General features: G+C 36.0%; 1 protein-coding gene across 6 annotated transcripts in view; it reads right to left on the bottom strand.

The window, feature by feature from the left end:
• LOC134648953 (RNA-binding protein Musashi homolog Rbp6) overlaps positions 1 to 23,119 on the bottom strand; it is a 574,404-nt gene that overhangs the window by 213,774 nt on the left and 337,511 nt on the right. The window contains exon 1 of one of the 6 annotated variants that reach the window (XM_063503620.1): positions 10,108 to 10,320. The exons of the other annotated variants lie outside the window; for them this stretch is intronic. Coding sequence (XP_063359690.1) covers positions 10,108 to 10,191 — 84 coding nt within the window. The 5' untranslated portion in view covers positions 10,192 to 10,320. Of the gene's footprint in view, positions 1 to 10,107; positions 10,321 to 23,119 lie in introns of those variants that run through there. 6 annotated transcript variants of the gene reach the window in all.

Below are 23,119 nucleotides of genomic sequence, written 5' to 3'. Positions count from 1 at the left end.
CATAATATAATATATCCATTTTCGGAGTGGGTATTAAAAAATGTAATGCTTAAAACATTTATCCGATATGCTATGAAAATAAATAAACCGATATGATAAAATGTAATGTTACCTACAGAATCATTAATTTGAGTCCATTTCAATATAAACTTACCTAAGTACGGTCACAGACTTTAAATGTTGATCCATTTAGGGTTCAAGCTAATTTGGTTGTCAATACTAACGGTATGAAATGTCCAATGTAAAGTAAACATGGCTATAGAGAAATATAGTAAGACAAGAGTGCTCACTCCATACATCAGTTCAGACTATTAATTTCAGTGTCTACATCTAGCATCGAGTAGCGGAACTATCAGTACTGCTACTTGACAATAGATGTAGCACCGACCGGAAAGTCTTATCTCAACAGCATAAGACTTTCCGTTCAGTGCTACATCTATTGTCAAGTAGCAGTACTGATAGTTCCGCTACTCGACGCTAGATGCTAATAGTCTTTTTGGTACTAAAACTGATGTATGGAGTGAGCACTCTATGTATTTTTTTCTTTATGACATGGCTCAAAAATTTAATTGCGTGACTGTACATAGGTATATCTTGCTTTTGGACAAAATAAAGTATTATAAGTAGATATATGCTTATTATGGTTATTTTAAGGTAGGACACTCAATAAAATGCTAACGGAAAAATGTAAGCATTGTCTAAGCATTTTTTTTGAAGTTGCATGAATGAGGCAAGTTAAAACAACTTATTCCAGTATTTTTTGATCCATTTTCCTACCATTATATACATCAGTCGATAATCGATATTTATTGTCGATCATATGACAGTAATTGTACAATTCTTATTTTACTACATACTCGATACTTAACATTTACAAAAAGAATCGAAACAACAATGCCACATACTATCATAACATAACGTACAAAAGAGCGCCCTCAATTGTTACGGAATAGATTGGGCGGCGATATCGAAAGAACTACGGCTGAAAAGGACGACCTCGTTATTATTTGATAGACCTCATGATGAAAATCCACGCGACACGCAACTTCCCTGGCGTTCACTCGTCAGAATAAAAACAACAATGTATGGCATTCTGTAATCCACATCAAGCGACCTAGCCGAGCTTGGGCCATGAATACGAATAAAGAATGCTAACAGCCCGCCGAACGAGACAATTTCTTGACAAGCTATGAGGAATTGGCCTTCATCACGCACAAATTTTCGCAAAAAGCTTCGGGTATCAGCGTGAACGTACAAGCCCGCGGTAAACGGTGACGTCGAGTACCTTGCACTGGCGGTTAAAATCGAATTTCAACCTTTTACCGGTAAACGGTGCGAAACGTTGAAGATTTACGTACCTATAACGGTATCCTATTTACAGACTAGCAAATTGTATTTGCCTAAAGGTCGAATGGAGGCAATATCGTGGACGTCGCGACGGTGTGGGCGGGGGATGCAATAAGCGGAGCGGCCAGCGGCGGTGCCGTCGCCAATTTAAAGAAAGCCCATTGAACCGAAAGACAAGCGCATTGGCGGCTCACGAGCACCGTGCCCGCACCACCCGCTTTCTAAGGCTCCTCATATAATTTTCAATCCAGCGAGCTCTAAAATCGATTGCTCTTTGTAAGTGCAAAATAAAACAAAGGAGATAACCGCACGCCGCTAAATTAACTCTTTAATTTGCTAATTTTCTCAGCAAGTTTTTCTGCTATATATTATGAACAAACGATAGTAAATACATATAGAAACAGCACCGTACCTATAAGTGACTATTATTGAACTCTAATTTATTTTGACAGTCCTAGTAGCTAAGTAATAAGTCTAATTTCGTTGATAAATAGTCGATTGATGTGGTTTAATACCAGTCAAACCTCAACTTTTACCCATATCAGAGGGATATCGGTATTGATGGCAGAGGATTGGGTAGTTCCATTCGTAGCCATACCGTTTCGTGCGAAGACCGCACTTAGGGGGCGAGTGCGTAATGTTCGGGCTTATCTGTCTCCTTGATGCCACTTTAATGAAAGGGTTTGATCGTAAATCTACATGGCTAAACTTAATAGACTGTCCTATTGGGTTTTGCTCGGCAATGGTTAGTAATTAATGTGCCGTCATATACTAAGTTTTATAATTATAAGGTATCTATTGCAAAATCTCTATAATACCCACTCGTGTAATTCGAACATAAACCGTAAGACTATAAAAGCTTTTATGTCATAAAAAAGCTATCATGATTTAATGTGTTTAAAGAGATGACTTAATCATTTTCTATATTTAAGCTAAATGTAAACTTTTATTACATCACACATTGCCAGGACCGCACAATTATATCTCATCATCATCTTCCTCGCGTTGTCCCGGCATTTTGCCATGGCTCATGGCATGGGTTCCGCTTGGCAACTAATCACAGGAATTGTCGTGGGCACTAGTTTTTACGAAAGCGACTGCCATCTGACCTTCCAACCCAGAGGGTAAACTAGGCCCTTATTGGGATTAGTCCAGTTTCCTCGCGATGTTTTCCTTTACCGAAAAGCGACTGATAAAAATCAAATGATATTTCGTACATATTAAGTTCCGAAAAACTCATTGGTTCGAGCCGGGGTATGAACCCACGACCTCCGGATTGCAGGTCGCACGCTCTTACCGCTAGGCCACCAGCGCTTTTCACCGCACAATTATATCTACGTTAAAAGAAGATAATAATTATACATTATTGCATCAATGTTACACCACGAATCAAAGTAGTTTACAGTACTTATTCGTTTATGTTATATAATAAACACTTATTGCATATATCAAATAAATATTATTCAATAAAATGTCAGATAATTTGTACTGGGAGCGTTATTCAAAATTAAAAAGGTGTTATGGATTTGTCTTTTGTATGATACGATCGTTCACGTCTATTAGTGCGATAAATGCATCGTAGTGACGAGTCATATCAAGGTCATATTATAACACAGATCGTTAACAGTTATCATATATCATATTTTAGTACCTATTGAAACGTTACTCTTTGGCAGAAACCTTTTTTCTATGAGTTAATTCCCGATGTCTGGTTTGGCAACTGACAAAAAGGAAAATAAATGAAGTTGGTGTCAACGTGAGAAGATATTCACAAAATAGAATTAATTCTGCCTATATAGCCTAGATATCGATAACGAAAGTTTTAAACGTTAATTGAACATCGCTTTTGCAATTGGGAAAACCGCTTTTTATCGCGAACATCAGCCTGAGCGTGGGCAGGGCACCATAGGCCTAAGCCTATTCCCGACATCAGTCTGAGCGTGGGCAGTACACCAGAGGCCAGAGCCTGTTCCCTACGCAGCGCTATCCCACAACTCAAGTGTCCATCCTTTTTATAAATTCAACAAAATGTATAATTTAAAGCAAACGCAAAATTATTCAACAGCTTCCTTTGTGTATTAAAAAAAATATTGTTACAGTTTTATTGCTCGCAGCCTGTTCTTTACTGGTACCAATAAGGAACAAGAAAGACTTAGCCAGGTAGGTAGCCTTTTTGTTCATAAGATTGATTTCGGTGGCACATTCTTAAAAATTACCTTAATCTGAGTACTTAGCTGATTTCGGTGGCAGATACCTTTTTATACTATCTATGATTTTGTGTTGGCAAGGTGTTTACTTATTTATTTTAAACTGTAAATTACAAAGTCTATTATTTATAGTTTCCAAATAAAACGTTTATCTCATGTGGCAATCTTGTTATATTTATTTTTTACTAAATTTGCTACACTATTAAATAACTATATTCTAATTTTGCATAAAATTGGATTGCATTAGAAACTAACATGCATAAGTTTTAGTTGCATAGGGAACAATCGGTCAGTCACATCGTATAAAAATTGTATTTACAAATATAGCTAGGAGCCGCCAAATAATTGACGAAGCCCCGCTTAGCGGAGCTTCTTTTTCCAATCTGAGGGATAAGAGGTATTAACTAAAAAAAAAATCTACTTTGGTAAACCGATGTCCAGTTTTTTCTTGCAAATTATATGATTATGGCGTATTAAAACACATAGGTATAAAACTTTCACATTCATAATGTGAAAGTGACCCTTAATAACAGATACGTAGGTAGGTAGGTAACCGTTTCTGATATTTGAATTTTTTAATCTAATCCACCATAATTAGAAATATACGAAATTAAACCTTATTGCAAAGATATAAGGTTAACTCTTATAAGTTCATTAATCATTTTGGTGGTTATTTACAATAGTAGATTATTCACAATATTCACCAAGTGCATAAAGTGGCTTATTTTATTCTAGCCAAATTCTCGGTCCGAGCGGAAGCGAGTGCCGATTTAGGTCGAGGATAAAATGGTACGCCCGAGTTATAAACTCTGATTTTCACTTCGATTGAAAATATACAGAAATATCAAATACCTATTTAAGGTTATTTTACCGTAAGACTAGTACTAAAGAAGTGAGTACTAGGGCTCGCGCATGGCCGCGTGAAGAGCGCGCCGGTCACCATCCGCAGCAGTAACAGTTTTTATGGCAGGTTTTGGACTTTATTACGAATTCAATAAGGCTCGTAATAGATGATTTGACTTTGCGAGCATGAGAAGTGATAAAATATCATTGCTTGAGATTAAGCTACCATAATTAGCAAACACACAATAAAAACTTCAACAACTGTTGTATTTACCTAAAAGTAGACTTAATAGGTATGATAAAACTAAGAAACAAAATTTAATAGAGTACCTATACCATAATATTATTTTAGAGAAGAATTTAATGACAGCATATTTTATGTGAAAGTATTAGTACTTAATCTTTGTAAAAAAGGATTTTCTTTAAACGTTAAAGTAATAAAATGTCATAATAGCTTTATTTTTTTTATAAAATCTGCCTCTGGAAAATTGAAAGCGCCGTTATGGAAGCGTAGTCAAATTTTACGATCCGTTTAAAAAGTCTACATTTTAAGCGACAGTGCGGGAGATAGTTAAAAAATAAATGACATGAGGCGTAAAATCGCAATACAATTTTATACAATAAAATAATTTTTCTCTAATTGCAGCTTAAAACTCATTAAAACGTTGTTTTTTTTAGGTAAATGTATTTGTGAAATACCAACGCACTTCAATATTTTATTCATATTTTTCTTTACTAATTCTAATTGCCTCTCAATACATTTCGCCTTCACACTTTGACTCACAAGGGCTCAGCCTACGAGGGTCGGGCATAGCTAAAAGTATTGATAGGTAGCTGTAATAATCCCAATCCGGACGCATGAAGGTGAAAAGGCGAAGATATCGAGGTCTAAGCCGTGTAAACACCGAAAGTTGTGAATTAATAACGATAACCTCAGACCCTAGCCCCACGGGGAGCAGTGGGCTTGTAGTAATAAGAACAAACTACAAGTAATTATAACAAGAACAACTATTATTTATTTAAAAACAACAGGTTAAGGAGCTTGTTTCCTGTTTAATCTGCATGCAACGGTCAATTAAAAACGGCTTCTTGTTAGTTTTGTTGTTGACTTAAGCGCTTATATTGTACTCGCGATTTAATAATACGTTTCAATATTATTTTCGTTCTAGGAAATAGTGAAAAATATGGGTCTCTATTTGTTTCCCAAACTGTTTTAAGTCATAATGTATTGTTTGCCCGCATTTTCGTTAGTCATAGTTCATTTGGTTCAGAAACGTGTCACTTTTCAGGATTTCCATAAAACTAACCTAACCTAGGCTAATTTATCTATAGGATAACCTTACGAAAGTCCTGAAAAGTTAACGGTTTCAGTTTTATGACTAATGTCATATTAGACAAACAATACATTATGTTCGGTATGACTTAAAACTTTATGGGAAACAAGGGGACCCCGAAAAATATACTTATCGTTTTCATTGCCATGTTTTTATGTTTCAAAAGAATAAAATTAAAGTATCATCCACACACAGCATTTAAAACTTTAGGTAAAACAAAGTCTAGACTTATTATAGAAAAGTAACGAAAATAAAGTGATAGAATTATATGGATTAAGTTTTGTCATGAACTTTCTCCTTATCCTTTGACATTAATACCACTATAACCTGATATCTCACATCCTTCAGACCACTAAGTTAGGTGTGCGTCACATTTAAGTTTCATCTATCATCATTCCCTGCTCTTCAATCATTACTGTTTACTTATTACTGGAGACAAGAACACCAAATAGCTGTTAAGCTTCACTAAACTTCGTAACAGCCTATAATATTAGGTTAGTTACTCGATTCAAAGGGTTATTTGGATGATGTTATTGTTTTCCAAAATATCGATCATTCAGCCTAACTTTTATAAGAACTGAGAGACTGCGGAAAACAAGATCCGCTCTAGAGAAGAGAACAATACCATATGAACTAGATACCTGGTAGTTTAGATTTCAACTAGATATCTTTTGCAGCTCAATTCGGGCAACCAATGTCACTTTTACGTTAAATTATCATATTAAGATCGTTTCAAAATCATTTTGAGACCTAAAAATACATAACGAGACGTTTTAGTTAGACATTGTGAAAATCGTTCAAGAGTATCTATCCAGAATCGCGGAAATGTCAAATTTGACAGGCTAGATCTTAAAAATATCGTTGTCGTATCTTGGTGATGTCTAATAGATATCTAGTTCAAAATCCGAATCGAGCCCAGAGTATATGAGGTGACACTTGAATTTTACAAAGTAAAGTTACATTATTTATACATACTGCCATATTCGAACTTCAAGATATTCACAAGAGACGACACGTACTAGATCCATTCTAGATACGTTATAATTTAGATTTCAACTAGTTCTCTTTTGCAGCGCAATTCGGGCAACCAATGTCACTTTTACGTTAGATAGAGTTAGATATCTATTAGATGTGAATTGGATCTCTAAGTCATATCTTGTGGAAATCGTTCAAGAGTATCTTCAGAATCGCGCAAATGCCAAATTTGACAGGTTAGATCGTTATCGTATCTTGGTGACGTCTAAAAGATATCTAATAGATGTTTATTTCAGAATCCGAATCGGGCCCATAGTAATATTTTTACATTACGTTGCTAAAAGGTCAAATATGCATTTGCCTAGATCGAACTGGATAACGTTTTGTTTACAATAAATACATACAAAAACTATTACCAAACACGTAAACGTAATTTCAAACCATTACAAAGATTTATTTTCTTTTATGATATGACATAATGAGATTAACTCTGGTTATATCGTGTCCACAATGGAGCATAAATTCTTGTATGGAAAAAAATATAATTAATTATTATATTCTATTTTAATATGATATTTTTCGCAGGCTTTTAACCTGACAGGCAAATTTTATTCGCATGTATGTAGTACCATCACAATTTTTAGAAAAGCCAACAAACTCCGCTTCATTTTGGATAAAAGTGTAATTATCAATTTAAAGTTTAGTATCTCTTCAGTTATTATATGGTTTCGTGTTGATATACTTATATATCATGAAAAATCACCCATAGTACTTACCCTCGAGAGATCTCCATTTACCCAGACAGAGTTCAAGATCCGTTTAATGTTTATTATTGTAGTGTAGGTACAGTTGTGTGCAATATAACAGCAGTGATGAAGATTGTCATAGACTTTTTGAATCTACTTAAACAAGCAGTCAATAGTAAAATGAAAATTAGGGGAAAACTATAACTTTAGATCAATTATATGGGATCGTTTTTATTAAATAATATTGGAAGTAAAAAAGATCGTCTTATAGAAAAGTTTTTTTCTGGATGACATAGGTTTAGATGTAAAGCTTTGATTGGAAATAATAGGCAAAATACTAAGTTATAATAATAATATTACACAATTGTATTTTTTTCGTAGGTTGTTATGTTCTTATAAGAATATCTGCGAGGTAGTAAAGAAGGCGTTTTCATGTTTTTTTGTTTACTTTCAATATTATTTAAGTAAAGGCTACAGCTAATTTTGAAACAATATCAATTAATGCATAAGAATAAAAAAAATCACATATAACTGATCTAGTTTTCCCCTGATTTAGTAGATTAAAAAAGTCTATGACAATCTTCATCACAGCTAACTTAGTATTTTGCCTATTGGAAATGATAGGCAAAATACTAAGTTACAATAGTATTACACAATTGTATTTTTTTCGTAGATTGTTACGTTCTTATAAGAATTTCCGCAATAATGCAGAAAAACTATAAGAAAATATCCAATATAATTGATCTAAAGTTATAGTTTTCCCCTAATTTTCATTTTCCTATTGACTGCTATTATATTGCACACAACTGTACCTACTAAAAGCCTTAAGCTAAGGAATTTAAAGTTAGCGTCATTATCATCTAAAATCGTACTAGCTTCATGGTTATAATCCATCTCTAAAAATCAACAGGTATTTATATAGGTACAGGAAATATTTGTGATAATTTCTAATTTTTTTATCATTAAACCATGGTTGATTTTGTGAGCTTTTCTTTAATATAAAAAAAAAAGATTTAAATGTAACAACGGCAATATAAAAAAATGCTATTATGCATAAAAATACTAAGTGTAATAGTAAGTGTGTAGTGTAAACTGGTACAAAGATATAAGAACAGCCCTATCAATTTAAATCATAAAGTGATGCCTTCAAAATTGAAATCAAAATATATAATAACATACGTTTACAAAACAATTTGTCCTTCTTTTAAAATATCCATTTTCATAACATTCAAATTAACTATGAGCGTTACATAGCATTGTTACACAAATCACTTGTTACTATTACCCATCACTGTATAAAACAATTATTTTTATGTTCACGTATTCAGGGAAGCTCACGCAATAGGAATATTACGGGCAAAACTACGGTATCAAATAATATAAACTAGCAATATCGTAACTACGGGTCTCATACATTAAGAATTAACTGGTTATCAATAGGAAATAATGTACTTTTATGTAAGTAGATGAAATATTCATCAACTAATTTGACAACCTAAATTCAAACGTTTTAAGCACCACACAAAATCCCCATTCAATTAACTTTTTGTATAGAACTAGAAAAAGCGTGACATTAACTTTATATACAGCGGGGAAATGCTGCCAGCGTCTTCGGCACCATGCCAAAGGGGTCCAGTTTTATAGATTTATTTTAATTTTATTTAGTATTAGTTTTTAGTTTTAACTTGGTTTTATTTAGTTAAGTTAGTTTATTTCTTTATTAATGTACAATTACCTGTTAAATTAGCTGATTACTTAGTCTCGCTTGCACCACACAAAATATGTTGATTGGATTTAGTATGTCATTAATAAAACTCATACAAGATGTGGAACATTTCTCAACTGACGTTGATAAACTATCGCTGCGAAATAATTATATTTCATTGAAGATATTTAATGATCTGTGACAATACTGATGCCAGGCACTTTTATCTACGTTATATGTACCTACTTGAGTCCATTCAAGAATTTCACCAACCTATAGGTATATATATGTATGTACAATGTGTGGTTCATATCATAGCAATACTAACTGAATGTAATTATAGATATTTGTATGTAAATATAACTATGAAGATAAGTGAGAGCAGTTAATTAGGTTTTAACATGTTATTTGCTTTTAGACGAGAAAAGCAATGTATGTAGCTGTATTAAAACTAGTTACTTTCGTCAAGAAATAAACGTATCAAAACAGACGACGACTCTCGAATTTAGTTTACCATAAAATGGCCCACCGACGTAATTTGAGAAAATAGTAGGTAAACTTGAACTGTGAACAGTTAATATCACCATTGCATGCGATCGCACAATTTTATTTCGACCTAATAGTGTAGTTATTCTTTTTCTATCGTTACATTCGGGTATTACACAAAATGTTAGTTCATCAATTGAAATCCGTCGGTTGGATTAGCTCTTTTAAATCGTATCTGTCGAAAGTAACAGGTCGATTGATCTGTTTGTTGTTTTTAATCGAGGAGGGAAGCGTCTCCGCGGCGCCGCCCAGCAGATACGAACCACTTGCGGCTGGCAATGTGCAGCGGCGCGCACTTCAACTTTACAAAACTTTGCGCTCCCGAAATAAACTTTTTCCAAACGGTACCAATCGATCACTCGAACACCGGGATGTGAGTGTGGCGAGATGATGATGATACTAACCCTGATCGTCGCGCAGTTCGGGTTCTTGTGGATGGGTAGCACTGTAGTAGCGATAGGTAGCACTGACTTTAGCACTTTGGTCATGTAAAGTCGTAGGGGTGGTCACGTGTTTGCGCGGCGCGGGCCGGCGGCGCGTGTGGAGCGACGGTCGGGCGCGGGCGCGGATGGCGTGTGTCGAGCGACGCGGCCGCGGGTAGTGTGACGCCGCCGCCGCCGCCGGGCCGGCGCGCACGCGTCGCCGCCCAGCGCACGCCCCGCGCCCCCACCACCCCGCATCGACCGCCGACACCCTGCCCGCCTACCACCACCCGACCTAGGGTTGCCGATCAACCTAGCCGCACACGCTCAGCGCTCAACTTTCAAAAGTTACTACCACCAAAAAAAGTTATAATCCTACTACCTACGGTCAAATTACTTGCTCATTCAAAAAAGTTTATTAATCGTACTTTAACCATTATTTAAATGTTTCTAAATAGTATTTATAGATATATCACGCAAGATGACAAACGTAAGTTTGATCTAAGTGTCAGTGTGTCATCCAAGTGCAAGACGCCGGCGGCGATAACCCTACGCCCGACCGACTGTTTTTCTCTCGGCACCCGAGCGGGGGACGCACCTGATTTTTTCCGTGATATTTTTTCCTCCCTCCTCTTCGCGACGCGATCCGTTCGCTTTCATTACGGTTTCGAGTTTGATTTATCACCGCAGTAGGTCTGAAATATTCTTACAAATAAAACTGGGTGTCGATCGCTAGCCTCCCAATTAGCATCAATTGATCAAACGATCATTGATAGTGAAAGTAAAAAAAAAACCCTGATTATTTTTTTAATTATCAAATGTAATATTAAAGGCAAAGTAAAAGAAAAGTATTTACTCGATACGAAAAAAATATTTACTTATTTAGCTATAGAAATGAACCCATAAATAAATGAGCCTTAATTATGAGAACGACGTAATTACTGCAGAAACTCTCGAAGAAGTTTTTCGTATTTGATCAAACTTTTTCTTCAAGGGTTGTTCGTTTAACCGCGTTCCGATAGCTTTTCCGCAGCATGCTAAAGGCTGCGTAGCACATGCCACGGTCGTAGCACTGCAGACTACGGCGTAGCCGGGCGTAGCGAATCTCCCACATTATTTGACCAGTCCGTAGCCGATTGGTATTCGCCGACCACTCCGTTCCTACATCCCCTCACCGACTTAACATATTTGGCCACGATTCAATTTTAATGTTTTCATATTTGTGTCATAACTTGCGGTAAAGGGGAAAACAAAAATTACCTCCACCACAGACGTTATTTGTAAACGCTTGACGTCTCGGCATTTTTATGCAAAGTATGAGACACCCTTGTTACATTTTGAGAAATTGTTTAGGTGGCCGGTATGGGGCTTGTAAAACAATAGCCGGTATGAGTTTTGATATGAAAAGAGCCGCGGCGATGTTGCGCTGAGATTGTGAGGTTTCGTATACGCTGCAATAAAACTTGCGTGACACTGACGGATCTAATATGTAGTTCCACAAATCTTTTACATATTCGTTTGTGAAGTAGGACTTCGTGGTAGAGTGGAGTCAGTTTGGCGTATTTTTAATTTAGCTATAACATCTGATGGATGTTTCATAAAAAAAGGGGTAGGAATTAAAAGTAATCGCCGTCAGGCCATGGCAGCAGAGACATGAAAAATAATATGCATGAGTAACTGGCGGCGGATGTGGGGCGATACTGGGATTCGGATCTCGGAGACCGCGCTGAACGCTTATGATTTAGCCTCGCTGAAAATATTTAGCAACCGATAATCGTGGTTCTGCAAGTTTATTAATAATGCGTTATGATTAATGATATATTATTATAAACGTTTGTTACTTCGTCGCACAAAAACGTCGACATAGATTTGAGTCAAACTTTGGATTATGTTCGTCAAAAGACCAACATATATCTATAATTGAGCTTGTAAACTTAGATAAGCATTTACTTTATGCTTTTTATATTTTATTATAATACTTACCTAAAAAATATTTTCTTGTATTTAGTACTTACAAAATAAGAATCTATTCAACACTACTTAATACACTATTTTTCGTATTTATAACTAAAATAGCTTCTTTAATATACATATTAAAACTGCAAAACCCAAAAATCTAATACATCTAAGTTGAGCATCAATGTTAATTCTCAACTAGATTATTTTCGATGTTTTAACTCAATTGTCGCCTAGATTCTCTTAGGTAATACTGTTCTCAGAGTCTCTAAATAAATGCAAGCCACGAAATCTCCGGGGCCATCCTAAACGTCGGATGCATCATGCAATTTTTGACGCGCATAAGGCACTGAGTGTTTTTCAATTAAGTACACACAGAACACAAGGACACACAGAAGGTTAACTGGAAGAGATCCCATACAGGGATAAGTTCGCCTTTGTTGTATTTAATTGACTATGTAACTATTATGTTTCTCGTGTTTTTATTTCCATGTGCAATAAAGTATATACATACATACATAGATACATACATACACAGAAACTGTGCTCTAAAGTCTATTTTTTTATTCGGTAGACTAAAATGACATTTCATAGTATGAAGATCATGTGTCATTCATACTATGAACTGTCATTTTAGTCTACCGAATAAAAAATAGACTTTAGGGAGCCAAGTGTAGGATTGACACTGAACCATAAATACTCCTTAGATTTCTTAAATCAATTAAGTACCTAATTTTATATCACAATCAATTATCGTTATCAAACATAACACAATTTTTATTAATTTTGAACTACACCTATTACAATTATTTCTACTTTTCATTATTTAATATGCAATCCACGTTGGTAAAATAAATTAAAAGTCACAATGTCTACCTCCTATTTATCTAGTAACAATGCTACAGCAAGCTGGTATAGTAATACTACAATTTTTTCTATAATATGAATTAAAAGTATTGCTTTACTTATTTAAATAGATAACGAGATGGTAAAATTTCAGGCATAACTGACAGACTATAATAAAATCATGAGAGGTCTAGCAGGCTAATTCGAATGTACACTGACATCAGAATGATAACTGAATGATATCATTTAGTTTATCGTGCGTCTCACTCGCGCCATGTACGGACAATACAGGCACAAGAGCTGGCACGGAGACTGTGTACCGTATCATAGAGAAAAAAATACATAGAGTGCTCACTCCATACATCAGTTTTAGTACCAAAAAGACTATTAGCATCTAGCATCGAGTAGCGGAACTATCAGTACCGCTACTTGACAATAGATGAAGCGCCGACCGGAAAGTCTTATGCTGTTGAGATAGGACTTTCCGGTCGGTGGTACATCTATTGTCAAGTAGCAGTACTGATAGTTCCGCTACTCGATGCTAGATGTAGACACTGAAATTGAGTGAGCACTCTTGTCTTACTATATTTCTCTATGACCGTATGAAAGTTTCGTTCATTCTATTCTTGCCAGCTTTCATCAATCAAGTGCACAATATTTTTTCCGTGTAGGTCCTGTTTCATTTAAACATTTTCATATTTTGTTTTATTTTTCCTGCTAGCTATTTACTTCATTAAAGCAAAGATTTGATCATACGAGTTCATATTCAAATAACGTGACCCATTTTCTTTTTCAATACTATATTTTTATAGGTACTCTAATATTTTTTTCTTTCTTCTTCATATACCCTACTGGTACTTGTACTTTTGATGGTCTCAAAAAACTTTATACCTATACTTATAAACTCGAATTGGGTACATAGGTACATTTTTGAATGATCAAATAGCTAATTTGATTGATTAGTATCACTAACTACCCCAATCTTTAAAGCTCTCAGCCCTATAGGTCTGTCTCTCCGTAGCGCAGCACTCGTCGCAAAACGGTCAGTGTTCCGTCCACTTAAGTACGTAAGCGGGTGCACAGCCAGCCCTAATTGGATCACAATCGGTACCTGTTACGTCAGCCACGCTCCGTAGGGCAGAGTCCCTCGGGCGTCCCACTTGTCTTATGCCTTTTCTTCGGGTTAATTCGCTTTAGTAATTTTCGATTACATTAAGGATCTGATTTAGTAATTTCCTCAATTAATCTTCACAAACAGAATAACCATAACTAACTGCAAAGCCTGTAATTAACTGAGTAACAAAGTTAAATTGGCGCGGATTACCGCGATCGGAGGCTACGATAGTGCAAAACAGATAAAACTCTCATCAAATACAATCAGCCGGCGCCTGGACACGGCTTACAGCACTAGGCCTGGCCGCCATTTCCTCCGAGAATTTCATTACCACTAGCTCGTCCAGTAATCCCCATCAGGCAACTGCCTTAATCTCACTCTCACTTCGATTCCAACTCTAAAATACGCCACTTGTTTAATTTTTACGTATAATCCATTTTTAATTGTCTTCTCTCCTCACTTGGCCATGATTAAATTTTCGAAGAGAAATTGATTAGAAAGACAACTTTCAAAAGCCGTCGATGTGACAATAGATTGTATCGGTGTTAATTTATTAAATAAAGCCGAGTTTAGAAGACTTTTGTTTCTGATTGATGTAATTCGTGGATTAAGATTTCAGATAAGCGAAATTCTCTGGTATTGTGGGAGAGTGGAAGTCCAATCTGTGTTTCATCAAAGTTTGCTATTGCGTCGTCTACTTAATTTTAATGCTAAAGCACATTTCATAGTCATGAATGCAATTCGGTAACATCTGTAACTCTGAGGTTGTTAATTATTATCTGTAGAAGGATTAGAGTGGGAGTAACAGGTAATTTACCTCTCGCAGGTAGTAGGTTTGTCAAAGTGTCGGCAGATGATAGGAAGGGTGACACGTGCCGCCGATCGCGCAGTGCAGGCGAGGCGGCGTGAGCGGCCGCGAGCCGCGCGGTTTAATCGAAGACTGCAGTTACGATTAGTCGATGATTAATGCTCGTACGGCGACGCCATCTGCTGAATTAATTGCTTCATTTCCTCTCGACGGCACCAAATGGCATTTTGTATTTCGATTCGTAAAACGTTTGCCGTTTTTGTAGGACGTACTACAGTCGTTCAATTCGTTCATGTCTATTACGGAATTTGTGATTTATCTTTATTTTACACTGTAGATACTTGAATACTTGAATTTGCATTTTTTTTATAACAAGACCACCCTAATATTTACGATAATGTTGTTTGTAGGTAATTACTTATTAATTTACACGTTGTTGACTTTGATTCCATCTCGTATTATTAATTTACAGAAAAGGAAAACACAAACAAGTAAGTATAGGGGCAGTGAACAAATTTAACGCCTCAAGAACGAGTTGAACTCCTTTGTAGGCTTTGGAAGTTTTCACAAAAGAGGGCCCGCATGATTTGTGAATGCGTGTAATTTTTCAAACGTCATATTTTTTGCAACGGTTTTCCTAACGTTCATATAAAGTTTGCTTTTGTACCGAAACGACTTTTGGAAATGTTTCTTTCGTTTTTTCAGTATTTTTGGTTAGTCGAAGTTTCATAGTTTGTCTCAGGTGGCTTTGTTAGTTTGAGAAAGTTTTCAATGAAGATTAAATTATTACATTTGATCTTTATATTTTGTTATCTGAACACAAAATAATAATATTGAAAAGGTTTGTCAGTTCATAAAAAATACAATATGTTAAACAAAAAAAAAAACATAAAATTACCCATCGCAAAATATTTACTAATTCTATTCTATTTAAAATTCTGAAAAACGTTTTTAAACTTTATTAATGCAGTTAAGGGTACATTGTTGTTGCAGTGCTATTGCTGAAATCGCAATCAAAACTTAATAATGTCACGTCGATATGATATTAAGAAGAACCTATCTTATCCCATAACAAAATTAATCAAGAAGGAACGAACCTATTCTGTACACCTCGGCAATAATCCCAAGCGAACTTTTTTTTATTTTTTTAAGGTTTACCAACAGTTATTACATTGAGGCTTATATCAATACAAACTTAAATAACATGCCAAATGTATAACTAATTACTGGTAAACACCACATGCAAAAATTAAAAAAGCAAAGTCAACAACAAAGCCGACACATTTGAACACCTTATTTACTATAGAATAAGGAGCAAAGCGCAACCACGATGTAGACTGGTTAAGTAGGTATATAACTAAATATGGAATTAAAACTAAATATACTAACAACTAGTGAATAAATTTATAATTTTGGTTAGAGAGTCAAAGTGAATATCAAACCTGTTACTATATCTATTGAGTAACTTGATCAGTTTACCATGCGGCTTGTCCGTGTCCATTTCAAAGCGCAGGTGACGAAGTACCGAGATGAGTTATGACACAGAGGGGTATCTCTGAACGAGGTAATCCTATGACGTCACGAGCCGCAGAAAGGCTATCTGTTGATGGCTGTCGTTGGGTGATCGACGGACTCTACGCCCGCTGTAGACGGGCTAGCTAGATGAATTTTACTGTCTGTATCGTCGAGACAGATATTGCTGCGAAATTTAATGTCACATGAGGACATTTTTAAAAATATGATGTCATTTTAGTTGTATTGTACAAATTTTAGACAAAATGGGTTATAAGAAATAAGCTGAATATGACAATTAACCTTCTTATTCATAAAACTTATAAAGCCTTTAGATGAACATCAAAGAAGTGACTTATTTAAATAATAATATACTTGGGAGTGAGTCGCATGAAAGAGCGAGGAAAGGTCGCATCAGAAGTAAATTTTTAAATATAAAATACACTTGCTTCAATGTTTCAAAAATATGATTCTCGAAATTGCTAACGCTATTTTTGATGTTTATTTTTATATATTTTTATCTTTATTAATATACCTTTCGAACAAAATGGATTTCAGTGTAAAAATAAAGGTATTATGGATTTTTTCCATCGATTGTCGATTTTTTGTCCAATTATATAACAAGGACATAGATTAAGGCTTCAATTTTTAATATTTAATTAGGGACGTATTATCTCAAAATAAAACAATATAAACGACTACATTTGTTTTTATACTAGCTCTAAAAGAATTTTTTATTGATAAAGTGAAGGCCATATAATAGGAATATACTAACTTATTAAATAATTTTTAACCAATTATTTTCCAAAAAATAAATAATATAATCAGAAATAAAATATTAGATACGTTTCAAAGAACACTCTTATTAGAATGGCGCATTTCACTTGCGACAATATCACAATATTCATTGTCACTGAGCGATATTCTGATCGCATTAACCTCTAGACACAGAAACGACCTTGTTTGATAAAAACACTTTCACGGTTAGCGGCGATGCACTCATATTTCCGGATTTCATTCCCCCGCGCTCACTATATTACACACAGCAAATCCAAATGTCATCATAACGTAACCCTAGCGGTGCTCCCTGTAGATTGTATTAAACAAAAGGGAATTAAATAGCAGACAGCGCGGTGCGCCGAGCCGCGACCGGCCGGGTATATGAACCACTTTATTCCACCTTCTATGCTGTATGCGCTCCTAGTACTTACCCCACAAATGTCACACACCACCGCCGTTTTATTGAAGTGAAAACTTCTTTAGCGGCGCTGGGCACTTTTTGAGGTGGGATAAAAATGATAAACTCGAGACAGCGTAAGGCGATCAAGTGACCGTAAGGACCGTAAGGACCATAAGGACCGTAAGGGGCGTAAGGTTTAGATGGCCACTCATAATCGGCTCGCGGTGCTCGGGCCCGGCGCCCCGGCGCGGAGGCGGGCAGCCTCGCGCGCCGCAATAGGGTGCCGCGCTTCAATAGGATAGGTTTGGTTAGGTTAGGTTAATTTAGATGGCATTTAAATCAATAAAGAAAAACTCAATGTTATTTGACATTTATGTTGCGGACTCCTTTTCGGGACTCTTTACCTATGTTCAAATAATTTGACGTTGTCATGGCAGTATCTAAATAAACATGTCAATGAAAAAGTGTGAATTATTTGAGAATGATAATAATATATAATAAATAAATCGAATACCTCCGCTAAACGTATGTATCGTGTTACCGGGCGTCGGTAACATAGTGAGGTGAGTTTTCACTTCTATCGGCACTCCCGGAGTGCAACCGTTGTTGCTTGTTTTTTCATGTAAACGACAACTTTATCCCAACGTTTGATTACGTTAAAATCGCTCGAATGTCACACTGTGACTTACAAAACAAACTGATTAGGCGAATCAACACTAGCAGGCGTTTTTGATTACCATCCCGCCGTTGAAACAGCAGCTGATTAATTAGCATAATCTGGTTTGGAAATAAACAAAGTTAATTTTGTATAAACATTTGCCGTTTTAAATTCGGATCGTGAAGCGATCGGACAACGAGATTTTTTAAGCGTGTAGTTCCTACAATGATTTACACTTAATGATTGTTCGGGCGCGGTCAGTGCTCATTACCATTTGTAAATGAGAGAGAAAAAGCAACGGCCGGCCATTAATCAAGAGAATGGAGCAACAACACTGGCTAATACACTTATCAACTTTAATTCAATAATCCGGCGGCGCCCGCGCTGCCCTCGCTGCCCTCGCCACTGGACTTTTCGTAACGTGAAAAATAAGTGGGAAATGGAACGCACGACCTAACAGACTAATCCCAATTAATTGCGCAGTACTGTAGCACAGGAGAATTCACCGGACATTTAATATGCGTATTATGGTTAGGGCTCAGTACTCCAGGCCGAGTTCGTATTATCATTAGAATATGTTAGAACTGATAGGTACAGATGAAGTTCACGGCTTACTTGCTACATTTAGAAAATACTGATATCTGTGACGGCTGAGAAAAGTGAGGCCGCTTACTTTTGTTAATAGAAAAAATAGAAAACTAGAAAAAATTATAATAAAATTAAATCGATCGCAACGTCGGGCCGTGGTCGTTGACATCACCATCCCCCATGATGAGAATCTCGTGAAGGCCGAGAAGGACAAGTCCAGTGAGTACTTAGACTTGGCTCACGAGATAACCGCCATGTGGGATGTTGATTCGACGATCATTGTCCCGATAGTTGTTTTAGCGAACGGTGTAATAGCGAAGAGTCTCGACCAACATCTTGAGAGACTCTCGCTAGGTGGTTGGATCAAGGGCCAGATGCAGAAGGCGGTGATCTTGGACACGGCGCGCATAGTCCGCCGGTTCCTCTCTCTGCAGCCCTGACCACCGGCAGCTTGGGCCTTGCCCCGCTGCTGGCGGCACCCTAGGTTAGGTTTTTTTATAATGTGATTATATGTATTTTTTATTGTTTTGTAAGTGTTTTTATATTTTACTTTTATATTCATATTATAAATAACCTAAGTTAAGACGAAAAAAATAAAATAACTAAAATAAAAAAGATTTAATTTTTTTTTCAGATATGTAGACTGCGGCATATTTCACTACATATACGTTTTGTTAAAAAAAGGACGATACAGTTAAAAAGTGATTATAAATTTTACCTAAAATATTAAATCAACTATTTGTATACGGCAGTCTGTCTGTGTGCGCGAGAAGATCAGCAGAGAGGACATATATTATGTCTCTACATGTCTAAACTTAAGTTTCTCTAAACTGGTATGTCGATCGCTGGTTAAATTGTTAATATAAATAAGTTTTTGGCAAAAATTTCAGTTTTGGTACAAGCTTTTATCGCTGACTGTACTTTTCTTACGACAGATAACTAATACTCATCGAGACAATTCTAAAAACCCCTAACACAATTAGGTTGCGTTGTTTCATCACAGAGTTCCTATGGCCACCTCCTGTCTCCATCATCAGATCAGCTCGATGGTACCATAATATTGCATTGTCACCCGACTTACATGTGTTCGGTTGACAATGGAATGGGAAAGCTCAATTGGAAACCGGGAAGTGGATCAAATTTAACTTGCAAGATTCCATTACATAGTTACATACACGTCGACCTAATAAAAGCTTGTTAAAAACATGATCAGCGGTTGAATTGAAACTATTTTAAAAAACGTCTAGTGTATTAAGCCATGTAAAATAGTATTTTATGCAACCGTTGTTTAAGAGGGGTCAAAAAAGGCGAGTGGCGTGAGTAACAATTTGAGGCGAAGCCGAAAATTGTTAATAAAGACGCCACGAGTATTTTTTGACTCAGTTAAACAACGTTGAATACAATACTTTTTCTACGACCAAGCACTTACTTTGAAAAAAATTTGTAAATTTAACAAATATTTTTCATTCAACAAAAATAATACTTTAAACAAGTGGAATCATATAGGACATATATGTAGGTAAACAAACCAAACCCGGCCACCGCGCCCCGCGCCCCACGGCCGGTTGGTCAGCGACACCTTCTTGTAACTCATGAGGCCCTGGTACTTGCTCTTAGTTAAATTACAATTTTGGACAGTTTTTTTCTCGATTTTGGCCTCAGTAGCCTATGGAGACTAACAAGCAACGCTAAGCGGTGTTCGTAGTCTATGGATCTTGCTATATTACGTCACATGCGCGTTTCTGACTTCTGAAGCAATTTTATTGTTTCTACTAGTTAATACTCATCTGTCAGAGATGACAATTAAAATTAGGTTGGCAACAATGTATTTCACACAATATTTTTTAAGTGGTGATTACACGAAGTATCGTAAAAGTACCAAAAATATACTGCGTGTATGCACAAATACTTTTTTGGGGAATAGACTAAAGACTTGTCTTGACAACTATAACATATGGGTTTAAAGGTGTGTGTACGACCTTTTAAATGACAAATAAAAGTACGGGAGTAGAAAAAGAAGTTTATAAAGGCGACGTATACGGTTTCATGACTATAGTTAATTATATTAAGTATCCACGTATCCAGAAAATAAAACTGCTTTAAATTCGCTGAACAAGCTTAAAGGTGCTTCGCAACTGTGAAATTGTCCATAAATTAACTCACAAGTGATAAATACGCTAACAAAAACTATGCTAAATTATTACAAGGCATAAATAAGAAGCGTCTACGGCGTAGAGCGTAGCGCCGTAGCGCCGGTCTACGAGCGCACGTAGCGCCATTTAGGACACCGTGTACAGAAAATTTGGTACACTTAAACTCTTTAAAACTATTATCATAATTCTATAGTCGTATTACGTCAGCAGCAGGCTTTAGGGCCCGATTCGGATTTTGAAATAGACATCTATTAAATATCTTTTAGACATCACCAAGATACGATAACGATATGTTTAAGATCTAACCTGTCAAATTTTACATTTCCGCGATTCTGGAGATACTCTTGAACGATTTCCACAAGACATGACTTAGAGATCCAATTCACATCTAATAGATATCTAATTCTATGTAACGTAAAAGTGACATTGGTTGCCCAAAGTCTGCCGTATTCGAAATTCAAGATATTCACAAGAGACGACACGTACTAGATCCATTCTAGATACGTTATAGTTTAGATTTCTAATAGTTCTCTTTTGCAGCTCAATTCGGGCAACCAATGTCACTTTTACGTTTGATAGAGTTAGATATCTATTAGATGTGAATCGGATCTCTAAGTCATATTCTTGTGGAAATCGTTCAAGAGTATCTCCAGAATCGCGGAAATGTCAAATTTGACAGGTTAGATCTTAAACATATCGTTATCGTATCTTGGTGATGTCTAAAAGATATCTTATAGATATCTATTTCAAAATCCGAATCGGGCCCAGTGACTCCTCACTGCATTCCGCAGTTATTCTCTAGTGTTAGGTGCATTTTCGCCACAACCTGTAGTTTATGGGTTTCCTCCTGGCCTGTATAACCGCCAATAAGTGAATGGATTTTAAAAATAGCTATATACTGAAACGTGGGGAACAATACTAAAGTATTGAGCACAATAAACTAAATATTATTTGGGGTTCCCAACTAACAATTTGAGGAAAAATCTTGGTTTATACGACCAGATTCTGTGGTCGTATAATCGTCGTATATACTTTTATACGACGCGAATTGGGCGCACCTTATTCAACATAAAGTCGTAAAGAAGTTGAATAATGGTCGTTTTAATACCTATTTAGTTGCGTAGTCGTCGTATATGCGTCGCTGATTCGACACTTCGTCGTATAAAAGTAACTACTCCGACGCCTATTCGACTTAAGTAAGAGTAGTGGTGCGTAGTACGATATTTATACGACTTCAAGTTGTGTTATCACCGTTTAAAGGTTGTATAAATAACAATTTCAACGCAAGTTCAGTGTGTCAAATTGACCGGAATATTATTAAGCAAGTGGTGTGAAATTGTATCTTTGAAGGAAAGTTAGTAGCCATTTTTATTAAGTTGGTGGTCTATGAAATAGGAGACAAAAGTGTATTTTATATCTTTAAACTACTGCGCAGTCAAATTTACTGATGATTGCTATATACGTTTATAGCTAATTAGTAATGCGCTTTTAAAATTCTTACTTATTTAATTATTTTGATTAACAAATTATTAAGCAGTTCCCTTATAGGACAGTTATACAACTTAAGGTTCTATAATCTACATATTTGAATTGGAATGGCCGCCATAACTTTTCAAAATTTGTATAAAAGTTTATTTAACCACATCTATTCGACTATTGGTTACATAGCGGTAGTATGATAGCACTTTTGCTACCTAAATACGGATAGCGGTCGCCCCAGTAACAGTTAGTCGACTGTTCTATAAGGAACACTTTTACGACGTTTAAGCAACTATTGGTAGTTTAAAAGTCGCATAATGGGTATCCATACCACAAAATTGTCGCGACTACGACATTATTACGACCTTATGGTCGTAGAGGTTATCCTCTATGCGATCAACTGTCGTTTAAGAAAGTTATATAAAAGTCGTCGTAATACCTACTATACGACTGTCGTATAAAATGGTAGAATAAACGTTTATTCGACCTCGCTATACGACAATATGTTAACCGACTAATTAGTCGGATAAAATGGTAGAAAAAACGTTTATACGACCTTGCTATAAGACCATAAGTTTCACCGACTATTTAGTTGCATAAAATGATAGAATAGACGTTTATTCGACCTTGCTACACGACAATAAGTTTATCCGACTTTTAGTTGCATAATGCACCATTACTCGATGTACGGTCAAAATGA

The sequence above is a fragment of the Cydia amplana genome, chromosome 6 (assembly GCF_948474715.1).
Source record: "Cydia amplana chromosome 6, ilCydAmpl1.1, whole genome shotgun sequence".
Lineage (NCBI taxonomy): Eukaryota > Metazoa > Arthropoda > Insecta > Lepidoptera > Tortricidae > Cydia > Cydia amplana.
This window is presented reverse-complemented; position numbering and strand designations above follow the sequence as displayed.